Here is an 11,378-nt window from a genome sequence, read left to right as displayed (position 1 = left end):
GTGTTATTGACTATTCTGTCAATTGTATCAGACATTAAATTATCTGGATAAATAATATAAGTCCATTGGAATTTTATAGGACAAGGAAATTTTCACTGGAATTTTCATTATGGAAAAATATTTTCTATTAAATATTTTATAACTACTTTTTTAGTATGGGAAAATTTATTTCGGATTGAATTTTATAGGACTGCCAGGAATTTTTTTTTAATTTTCATCATGGAAAATTTTATGCTTTTGAGTTTTTTAAAATAACTGGAAAATCTTTTTTTTCTATTTGTAGTATGGGGAAATTTTTTATGGATGAAATTTTGAAGGACTACCGGGAGATTTTTTATAAATTTCCATCATGGAAATTTTTTTTTCATGGAATAAAAAAAAATATATATATATCTTATTTACTTATAAGAAATTATTGTTTATTGGAATTTCAAAACGGAAGTTTCATATGATACTGATTGTTTTAATTTTTACCTTTCAAAGAATAAATACTGCATTCAATAACCGAGTTGCACAACTTTACCGCACATTGTGTGGGGATTAAACAAAAATAAATTATTATGAGGTGGCTCCTTTTGCGAAACAGTTTTTATTATTTCTTGGCCCATTATCCCGCCGATTATCGCACACGTTGGGCTCGTTTGCGCGTACAAGTCTCCTCTGCAATTTAAAATGTTATTAGCAATCAAATTCATTAATCACTTAATTAATAATATTTGCAACAACTAATGAACTTACTCAAGTAAATAATTCATTTTATCCCCCAAATTATTTTTCTCAATAATGGCTCGTGCTTCCGCGAGTAGGACGTTGCAATCACGTTCATTTGGCAGTGGATCTCTGCGATGTTTTTCACGATAGTTCAACAAAACTGTAAAAATAAAAATAATTTCCAATTTATATTTTTTTAAATATAATTTTTCAAGATCTTATCAAAGTGAAGACACCAGTTGTCTACATTGTTTTTACTGAATATATCAAATTCCTACAGTATATTATATATTTTATATTTATGTAAGCAATAGAACCGTAAAAAATAAACTTTACTAGACAACTAAGCAATGAGTATTTATCATCTATGATAAAATATTTTAGACATTCGATACATTCAGTAAAAATAGTCTAGACATCTGATGCTGTCCCTTGCAATAAGATCTATTTAAAAAATATAATTTTAAAATACCTTGGAATAAATAATAAGTCTCAGTATCTTTAGGCAGTTTAGTAGCATCAAGAATTTTATGAATGGGTACAAATGTTTCTTCATTTCTGACATTGACAATAGTACTTTCAATTTTAGGTTTGTCTGTACCAGTTTCTTTGGTTTTTCTTGTTTGTACTACTTCCCTGCAATTAACAAAAACAAAATTATAAATTTTGATCTTTGCTAGATATATATAAATAAAATTACGCTACTCACATAACATATTCATGGATAATAAGGTCAGAGAATGTGTAGCCAAAAGTTCCCCAGACATCACCAGCGAAGAATTTGACCCCATAGTTTCTACAGATGTCATTTAACTTCTTCAACTGAGTTATGGTGCACTCAGAAGCACAAATGACATCAAAGTCCTTGAAATACTCGTCATCTTTGCTGTCAACATGATCTTCATCAGCAGTTACTTTGACCATAGGGTTTAAATTCTGCGCTCTAGGTATTGAAGCTGTAGCTCTCTGGTTTTAAAAAATTAATGAAAGATCGACTCTCAAGTGATGGAAAAATAAACTAATTAATTTTCTAGATCAACTTACGTTTGTTCCGATGTCTTTTCTAGTTACGAAAAATTGCGAACATGAATCGCCGACATCAACATTACGGTGATCAAGGAATGTTACTGATTTAACACCAGCAAGTATTATATTTTTAGCGACTTCTGCTGAAAATCCGTTCATTCCAATAAGAAGCACACGTGCCATTCTTAGTCTGGAATAAAAAAATTATCATTCAATTATTTAATACCAAATATTTAAAAAAAAATCAAAACAATGAATGATTATTGTTCAAATGAAATTGAATAAGTACATTATTGTAATTAATATAAAGATAAATATTTACCGGTGATAATTTTAGGTTATAAATGAATAAATTTACCTTTTTTGTGATTCCAAACCCCACAAACGGATTTGACGATCATATAATTCAGCTTCTGCATCAGTAAGCATTTCTGTACCATTAGTATTATCAGCCATTGTGATAATTATTTTATTTAAATTAATTCTTTATTAATAAACAAAGCATTAATTAGACTGACGCCAGTTTTTCACTAAAAATATACTATACTAGTAACCAAGACGCAATTATAATATTCCTGTTTCTATTTTATCATAAGAGTTATCAAGGCAGCCAATACTTAAAATTAAAATTTTTAATTTTCGCGGGAAAATTTAAAAATCTCATTTGTGATTTTAATTCCTAGCTGAGTAAAGACGCAACTGAGTGGCAGTCAAAGGAGATGCTAATTAATTTGCAACCGAAATAAGATGTCAAGTTGACTGCGAAAACTTGATGGTGCAAATAGTTGACGGTAACTTAAAGTAAATGTTCCTCATTTAGTTTTTTCTAGTATGCAAGTATTAATTATTCTTATTACTTGCGCGGTAAATTTAAAAATTCGAAAAATAAATTATTAAAAATTGGAAAAAAATTAAAAAGGTGAATCAAAAAATGGCGGCAGAATATGATAGAAAAATGTAAACTTTTGGTGAAAATATCGTAAAGAAATTTTCTTTAATATCTGTTACTTTCAATGTCATAAAAAAAAAAAAAAAACAGTAAACGATTTTTTAATGTTTTCGTAACTTTGGATATTTTATTAAAATATACATTTGATCCAAAATACAAAAAATGAACATCGAGAAAGTTATCAAGAGATATGTACAAATTATTGTTATTTTTTTTTAATTATTTTTTTACTATTCATTAATTTTATTAATTGTCGCTTTAATTGTTTGTGATAATTAATTGGATTGTAATAATAATTATATTTTAGTAGACAATTTCAAGTGGATAAATAATAGTAATAATAATAATAAGTATTATTATTATTATTATTACGAAAATAATTATAATACGTAATTAGGATAACAATCATTACAATTATCTATACATAAACGGATCTAACGGTGCAGTAAAAGAGAAAACTAAATGGTTAATTTTTTTTATGTGCGTTTAAACTTAGCGCCATTTTATTTATTAATTAAATAATTTATTTATTTATCAATTAAGGAAGGAAGAAAGGAAGGCAACTTAATTTTCGACTGTTATATATATAATTAATAATAACTTTCATTTAGAAAGTTTCGTAAACAATATCAATGACTTTGCCAATTGTATTTTATTATTATTAATTTTACTTTTGTTGTTTACGTCCACACTCAGTATAATTCAAATTAATTAACGGGAAGTAAAAACACTTATAAGTGCAATTATTTTTATATTTTTTTCCACTACTTGTGACTTCACGACTCAAATATTAAAATTTACTCATTTGTTGACAAATTATTTTCTTTAATTATTACCAATAGTGATAATTTTTATAAAAATATATCAAACTCATGTAACTTAAATGTTAATGATATGAACTATCAATTATAAAATTAACTTTTTATAATTAACATTCGCTCTCGAAAAAATAATTGCACATATGTGTCCTTATTTCCCATTAATTAATTATGATTATTAATTTTGGCAGTCGACTGATATGACATTATTAGAAAACACGTTTTATATAATTTAATTTAAGTTGTAATTTAAGTTGATATGACAGACCTGGACGTTATCTTACTTTTTTTATATTATTGTAAATTTACATTTTCAAAAATTTTAAAAATCGATATTTTTATTCTTATTATTTCGTAATGCCGTTTGTTATTTTTAATTATTTTAAAAGGCACTCATTATATCTAAACGCCCTTGAAATATCTATTTTAATTATTTGTCCATTCATTATTTTTTTTTTGTCGAGTTCCAGTGATTAATTATTAATTAATATAAATTAAATCATAACTATAATATTTATTATGGATATTAATTACAATTGGTCATGCTAATGCAAGTGGAGAAGGTAAAAAATTTCTACATTTTATAAATTAATTAAAACATAATAATAATAATAATGAAAATAATATTTAAAATCAGTGATCAATTGTTGTCATGACTAATTATTTTTTATGCCGGCTCTATGATTAACTTTTATACTTAATTTTATCGTGAAAAATTATCCGCTATTGATTTAAGGCGGACTCGATCGAAAATTTTGTAAAAATTCAATTTCTTCCGAGCCTTATTTTCATTTATTTATTTATCAACTATTACTCTATTTTTTTTATTTATTTAAAGTTAAGGCTACACTTTATACTTTCTTTTCTACTTATTTTTCTATTTTTTATCGATCATTTTACGTCAAAATTGAAAAAAATCTCAATTCAATAAAATTTTCCATAACTAGAATAATTATTTTCATTTATATATATATTTATATATTTATATCCATATAATTCATCTAAATATTAGAGTACTCAACAACAGTTCCTTGTTTTAATAAACTATTTACATCTTTCTATACCCTCGTATTGCACGCGTTTAAAAAAACGGACAAGGGTCAAAAATTTATTAACTCAGCAAAGTCGGCTGCAGAAAATTTAAAAATTTATCTACCGCCGACCGCCGACTCAATTATTTTTATCTTTAATTCTTAATTCTCTCAAATATACAAATATGTTTTCATATCATTCAATAAATTTAATCACTCAAGGGCTTTAAATAACAATTCATAATTTATTATAATTTTAATTCCTAAATAAAACCTCAGGATTATTATTCTTGGCAATAAATAAAATTTAAATAGTTTACACTTACATTGATATGCATTGTTCTCATTATTATTCATTTTTAAAAATTATTACCTACATAATTTAGTTTTTTTTCAGGTCAAGACCTAAAAAATGTTTCGCGACGAAACTGGCCGGATACTTTTTCTAATTATTTTATTAAAACTCTGAATGATATGATTTTAATTGACAGTTGCCGCTGAGCAGAGTTACCGACATCACTCCTGTCACTAATTATCAATTTAAAACTAGGCCGATATATATATATATATATATATATATATATATATATATATATATATATATATATATATATATATATATATATATATATATATATAAATATTTATATTAAATATATACGTATATCACCATGAAAATACAGGTTTATGTATTTAGTATCGAACATTTAACAGCTTGAGTGTTGTGATTTTTTTTTCTTTTTTTTTTTTTTTTATTTTTCCTCCAGATACATCAGCCTTTAAATTAACCTGCAATTAATTAATTATTAATATCTAAATACATATCAATGATTAAGAAAAATCTGACAGTTTCCTCCGATATTTTTTTTAAACTTCCCGCTATGACAATTGAAAATTTAAAAAAAAGGAAGTTATTGGTTTCGATCTGACTTTTGAAAATCAAATTTTCATCAGATCTCTTAGGAAACTATTCTGACTATTTCCGGCCGCGTATGTGTTTGTAAACTTTTTTTGTCCGGCGAACAACAATCGAATGGGCAGACCAAGACTTAGAACTGTTAAATTTCTAAGTCGATCGGTCTAGTAGTTAATAAAATAATTTTTTTTTTTTGTTGCATAATTCGTAAATCACTCGACCGATTTGTTTCTAAGTTTGATTGAATCTAAGTCTTAACAATCTCTTTCGATCGCCACAGAGCGTGTACTTTTTTTCAATGAAATTTATTTTTTTTTAATCTAATCGTTTTTGACAAAGAGCTCAAAAGTTTACCAATAATAACGCGCTCTGAGCTCAAAAACAGCGAGAAGTTTTGGAGTTGGCCCACGGGGTCTGTAAGTTATTTTTAACATAACTTACAGTTGTGATAAATGGGTTTAGAAATTTAACTTTAATAGTGGCTCTAAAAAATAGTAATGATAAGGGAGCGCTATCAGAGATTAATTTAAATGACAGCAAGTTACCAATTTTATTCAACAGCAAACCCGCATGTTTCTTCAACCGCTTGCGTAAGTTTGTCGAGCATTTTTTGGTAGCATGGATAACTCTGTGGTATGTCTATTCTATTGAAGCACGTGTGAGCTTTTGGTAAATTTTCACTAGGGGCGTCAACTGCGTGAATCGTAAATAGACGTGGTCCAGCTGCACCTGTTGATCCTGTTACAGATTAAATTAAGAATACATTTTAATATCTATTAAATTAGAAAAAAAAGTAAAAAAATACCTTGTAAAGCTTTGAATCCTTGTAAAGGTACCCGAGAACTTCCAGTAACAAATTGCAGTAACCTTGCGCGCATTTCTTCGCCGTAAGACTCGACAATTTGCCAGAACCATTTTACAACTGGTGTATCTGGCGTGCAGTGTTTCAGTCTCGTGTGCATTTTCCAATCATTTATATCAATACTACCGAGTCCTCCTATCACTAACTCCAGCTCACGTTCGTCAAAAGGTCTCAGTAGCTGGGGTGGTATCAGCTCATGAAATCCTTTTTGTAAAGCCAAAAACTGCTGCTCAATTCCCCGCATGAACCGGTAGTTGACGTACAACCTGACATACTCGCGTTTGTTTTCTTCAGTGACCGATATATCCTTTCCCCCAGGTTTCAACTCGTGGTTCCTCAATACACCGAAGCTGCTGTGCTCGACAGAGAAGCTCGCGTCGAGGACTCCATCGATGCTGTTCTCCAGCATCCACGTGAGACTGCGATGCAGCTCAGGGTCCACGCCTTCGATGTCGCTCAGAGTGATTCCTTTGTTCAGCAGCATCTTGTAGAAGGGCATCGTGAACCCGCCGTCTATATGGTGCCCGTGAAAGACCGCGATGCCTATTATCCTCCCGGCGAAGTGAAAGTACGAGAGATGTTCCGGGTTTATGCCTGAGTCGGGGTTTATTTGAAGCGTGTAATTGTCGTCTCGGGAGTACTGGAACAGACCATACTGGGGATTTAGCATTTCATGTGACAGCAAGTAAAGCCATTCACGTGCGACTCCGCCATAGTCAAGACCTTCCTCACCACGGAATTTAACCATCAATCTTTTTCGCATATCCTTAGGCCTCATCTTCATAATTATCCTGTACGACTCTTCAAATATTTCATTTCTCGAAACTTCAAGGCGGCAATGGCCACTCTGAGGTTGTAGAGCATTCAATTCAGCCCTAAGACATTTTAATTTAGCAACAAGGTCACGTTTATACTTGGGCAATAATTCACTCTCCATCAGTTCTTTCGGCAGATCCGAAATAGTCTGCGGGATGATATTTTGCGTGGTACTTTCAACCGTAAATAAATTATTGTTTGTTGAATTAGATATTGTACGATTGCTCGGCTGATTTGTGTTCGCCGTAACGTTAACTGACGAGGGCGTCGTGCTGGTCGTAGTGGTGGTCGCTGTGGTGGTGGTGCCCGTAGTTGACTCAGTGCCGACGTCATTTATTCTAGGCGGGACTACGATATTGCTGGTATTTCCTGGCGGATTGTTTGTCATCGTTCCCCCATTGCTGTTGTGCTTCTTCAGCAAACTGTTGATGATCTGAGTAGACAATCTCGGGTCTGTGAACTGCGTCGTCCTGTTATTGTGATCGACAAAGTAAACACGACCACTGGGAGTTTGCCGCATTTCCCATCCGCTTGGTAATGGACCTAGTTCTGTTGCCAGCTCGTTAGCCGGCAAATCCCGTGGAATCCGCGGATCGTGCCACGTTGACGCGCCACTTGGCACATGGTAGAAATAAACTTGTCCCTGCTGCGTTTGTCTCATTTCTGGGGACACATATCCATGTTATACAGAATTAGTTTTTAGGTGATTTAAATATATTTACTTTACGCGCACATTCGCACATGCACTAATGCTTTCAGTCAAGAGATAAAAGGGGAGAATAAAATTAATAAAAACAGAGATCATTAATTTAACACGTTCACTACATTACTGTGGATATTAATTACTTGTACTTTGTAATAGTCTACAAAGAAATTCACTCATTCCAATTTAATTTTTTTTTCTTTTTTTAATAATAATTAATGACTTAAAATTTTATAAATACTAAAAACTTTATGATACTGAAATTAGGCGTCTAATAGTTTTCAATTTTTTTTTTAAATGATAAATTATAAAAAAAAATATTTAAAAAAATTGCACCTGTAGTTTTTTAAATTTTCTACATGTGCATATTTTTTATTTTTGAATTGCCTGCTAAGTTCAGGATCTGAAACTATTTAAATTAAAATAAAAAAATAAATAATTTACCATAACCACGAGGAAGATCTGGAGGTTGATTATCATTTCTCCTTTCACCGTTCGGCAGAACCCCATTGCGATTTCTATTCGGGCGACTCGGCCGTCTAGGTTGGCTCTGATTCTGACTTCTATCAGACCTACTATTTAAATTGGCATTAGCATTTTGTTCGTCACTGTTCCTGGAGGCTCTTCTGTCCCGTCCAGCGGAAGGTGGAGTCGCATTCCGTGCGTTCTGCTGCTGATTTTGATTCTGAATCTGGCTCTGATTCTGACTCTGATTCTGAGTCGGAGTATTTCGCGGAGTGTTTTGCGTCGAGCTGTCGCGACTCGGGGTTCTGCTGGGAGTGCCATCGTTCCAGGACTCCTGTGTCCTGTTGTGCGGAGGACTGTCAGACTGGACATTAGAAGGCGACCCACTGCTGCTGGGTGACGTCGGCTCAGAATTTGGCAGAGCCGGAGGTTCCGGTGTCGTCGGTATTATTGCATTAGGTCTGTGCCAATAATATTTTAATTATATTAATAGATACCGATTTGCCGTCAGTACCTCAAATATATAATGACAAGTGACGTCTACGTTACGTCTGATGTCAATAGCAACAAAATAAATCAGATTAAGTATGAAAAAGATGCGTTGTATTGTAAGAGATGCTGGCGAATTGTTAAAAGTAATAATTATACCTCGAGTTAGGACGGATCCATTGAGTGGTTCTTGTGTAGTGATTAACATAGTAAAGCCTGCCGCTTTCTGTTCTCCTCTCTTCCCATCCGTCAGGCAAATCATTTGGACAACTCAAATCACCGAGGACATCGACGACTGCGTTGTGGCCCACAGTATTACTCACAGCTCCATTATGTCCGTCTCGAGACAATAAAGATACCACTATCTGACCTTTAATTACGTCTGTGTCATCAGTGTGTGCTCTGCAGAGATCCAACCGCTGATCTATATACATCACATAAATAAATAAATAAATAAATATATTTATTTACGCTGACTTTCACTTTTGTATTTACTCATTGTAAAAATAAAAAGTTTAAGCCTTTGTTTGTTTAATTACTCACAGCCAGTATCCTTGAGCCTCTGAATGGTATTTGATAAGATTCTAACGCACCCCAAAAATCCTCCGCCCTGTTTTTTATGAATCTTACGATGATTCCAAACGGAAATGGTGATTCCGTCATTCTTCCCGATGTATCTTTATATACATAAAATTATAGTAATTGATTAAGAATGTGATATTATTGCAACCTAGTGTGGGTACACTGTAAAAAATTTGCGGAGTAAATGAGGAGCGAATCTGTTTATTTACTTAGTTCCCATGGAGTAAAATTTACTCTAGAATAAAGTTTACTTTAATATTAAAACTCCGAATGCGGATTTAAATAAAATTTACTCTGTATACGGAGTGATTTTTTGTAAAGACTCCGGAATTCTGAGTGAATTCGAATTTAAATAAAATCTATAATCACTCCCGATTTTTTTACAGTGCTATTAATAATAGTTATAATTAAATGAATGGCGTACAGATCATAATGCTGATTCCATTTAGGGTCTAGAGTAGCTTTGCAGGTGTCCGTACTGTGACATTGACCAGAGCCATCAACAGTAACCTTGGCAAATGGATCAGGAAGGCCTTGAAATTTAAACAATTGATTATTTATAAACAATTAATTCGTTAATAATAAATGTTTATAAATATACTTACGGAATAAATCTTTTCTGGCCAAGTTGCGGGCACATAAAACTGTGGATAAAATATATGTAATAAATAATAATGATAATTTAAATAGGATGGAGTATTATGCAGGTCTATTTAAATTTAAGTGAATGAGTAAAAAAAGTCTGGTTAATGAAGTAAAAGTGATATGCTGGCGAGTGCAGCAGGCGGGTGGACGTTAAATGAATAGAGATTTTAATGAACCCGTTGACGGAATTGGACGAAATTAGTGTAGATGAGTGTGTGGTGAAATAATATGACCTCCATGCTCTCCCAGAGAGAGTCTTCTCACGGTGGGGTCATGCACAACAGAGATCTGGTCATCGGCGATGCTTGATGCCGTCACTGACGTAGACGGTTAATTATTGCGGACGGGTATTAATTTTTTCATGACAGCAGTCTAGCCAACCCGTCCAGGCTCTGACTCTTCAATAAACTCGACAGCGGACACCGACGGATGTCATTATAATCATCTGATTTTTTTTGTAAACTAGTCGAGGGTGACGTCTTCATTGCAATAAATATGTTATATTTATTTAGAGTACGCAGTTAAGTATATATGTATCATATGTATACATATATATCCATATTTATATATGCGTTTTTTATGTAAGATTCAAAAATGATGAGTCTAATAATTAATTGTCGTGAATTGACGCTAGCAAGTGCTCAATAAAATGGCCTATTGTTAATAAACGACAGTAATTTATATATATTTATATAAACAGGAGGCAATTGTGGATAATAGTAACGCTCGAGTAAGTTTGTATGAGTTTCGGTGGTTACGCTGAGGACATTAAAACTTTCACAGACTACTCAGACGGGGCACTGTATAACTAACATCAGCTTACCACTTAATAATCACTCGTTCTTTATATATATATAAGTATATGTATATGTATATCTATATATATGTACATCCTTATATTAGTACAGTCTGTAATTTAAAAGAAAAATAATAAATTTAGGTATGGGTGTAGGCAGACTTACTGGTCAAACGTATTTTTGTAGCCCCGTTTCGCCTGCTACCTCCAGGATTCGACATTTTTAACGCACATTTAATATCACTAGACAGCATACATCGGCATTTTGTAATTTAGTAAATAAAACTAACAGCCCGTCTATCCGTTTGTTCAGCTAAAGGTTCACACGCGCAACAAAACCTCACGCTCGATTTACTTTCGAGAACGAGAACGATAACGACTACGATTTTACTATCTAACAATCGATACTAAATTATATCGATTCTCACATTTTTTACTGCATTTTTTTAATTTTTTATAGCGAACCTAGCGGATAAACTCGAGTCCCTCATGCGCGCGCATTTAAAAAAGTTCCGCGCTCCCGCGCTTTTTAAATCTGACTTGAAAATTTTAATTTACATTCCCAAATA

General features: G+C 32.1%; 2 protein-coding genes across 2 annotated transcripts; both read right to left on the bottom strand.

Annotated features, from left to right (window-relative positions):
- Positions 1-390: 390 nt before the first annotated feature.
- Positions 391-2,294, bottom strand: LOC103576579 (SUMO-activating enzyme subunit 1). The gene is made up of 6 exons (XM_008556866.3): positions 2,096-2,294; positions 1,756-1,927; positions 1,421-1,677; positions 1,184-1,347; positions 739-871; positions 391-660 (listed from the first exon to the last, which is right to left on the bottom strand). The coding sequence occupies exons 1-6, from the start codon at positions 2,191-2,193 to the stop codon at positions 498-500; spliced, it is 987 nt and encodes a 328-aa protein (XP_008555088.1). The 5' UTR covers positions 2,194-2,294; the 3' UTR covers positions 391-497.
- A 2,869-nt stretch (positions 2,295-5,163) lies between these two features.
- Positions 5,164-11,198, bottom strand: LOC103576578 (E3 ubiquitin-protein ligase SMURF2). The gene is made up of 9 exons (XM_008556865.3): positions 10,976-11,198; positions 9,974-10,012; positions 9,793-9,901; positions 9,330-9,463; positions 8,946-9,210; positions 8,277-8,758; positions 6,257-7,792; positions 5,997-6,189; positions 5,164-5,324 (listed from the first exon to the last, which is right to left on the bottom strand). Exons 1-8 carry the CDS (start codon positions 11,061-11,063, stop codon positions 6,002-6,004), a joined length of 2,841 nt encoding a protein of 946 aa, XP_008555087.1. The 5' UTR covers positions 11,064-11,198; the 3' UTR covers positions 5,164-5,324; positions 5,997-6,001.
- Positions 11,199-11,378: the final 180 nt, after the last annotated feature.

This window comes from Microplitis demolitor, chromosome 3 (genome assembly GCF_026212275.2).
Source record: "Microplitis demolitor isolate Queensland-Clemson2020A chromosome 3, iyMicDemo2.1a, whole genome shotgun sequence".
In the NCBI taxonomy this organism is placed as follows: Eukaryota; Metazoa; Arthropoda; class Insecta; order Hymenoptera; family Braconidae; genus Microplitis; species Microplitis demolitor.
The sequence above is the reverse complement of the archived record's forward strand: the minus strand, read 5'-3'. Positions and strand labels throughout refer to the sequence as shown.

Bases quoted from the DNA above. Each gene is read 5' to 3' on its own strand.
- LOC103576579 (XM_008556866.3), bottom strand. From the start codon at position 2,193: ATGGCTGATAATACTAATGGTACAGAAATGCTTACTGATGCAGAAGCT. The intron at 1,928-2,095 runs GTAAATTTATTC...TTTTTATTCCAG, and splicing joins GGTTTGGAATCACAAAAAAG to ACTAAGAATGGCACGTGTGC. The intron at 1,678-1,755 runs GTAAGTTGATCT...TTTTAAAACCAG, and splicing joins GAAAAGACATCGGAACAAAC to AGAGCTACAGCTTCAATACC.
- LOC103576578 (XM_008556865.3), bottom strand. From the start codon at position 11,063: ATGCTGTCTAGTGATATTAAATGTGCGTTAAAAATGTCGAATCCTGGA. The intron at 9,464-9,792 runs GTACGCCATTCA...ATGTATATAAAG, and splicing joins TGGAATCAGCATTATGATCT to ATACATCGGGAAGAATGACG. The intron at 7,793-8,276 runs GTAAATTATTTA...ATGTGTCCCCAG, and splicing joins AGATCTTCCTCGTGGTTATG to AAATGAGACAAACGCAGCAG.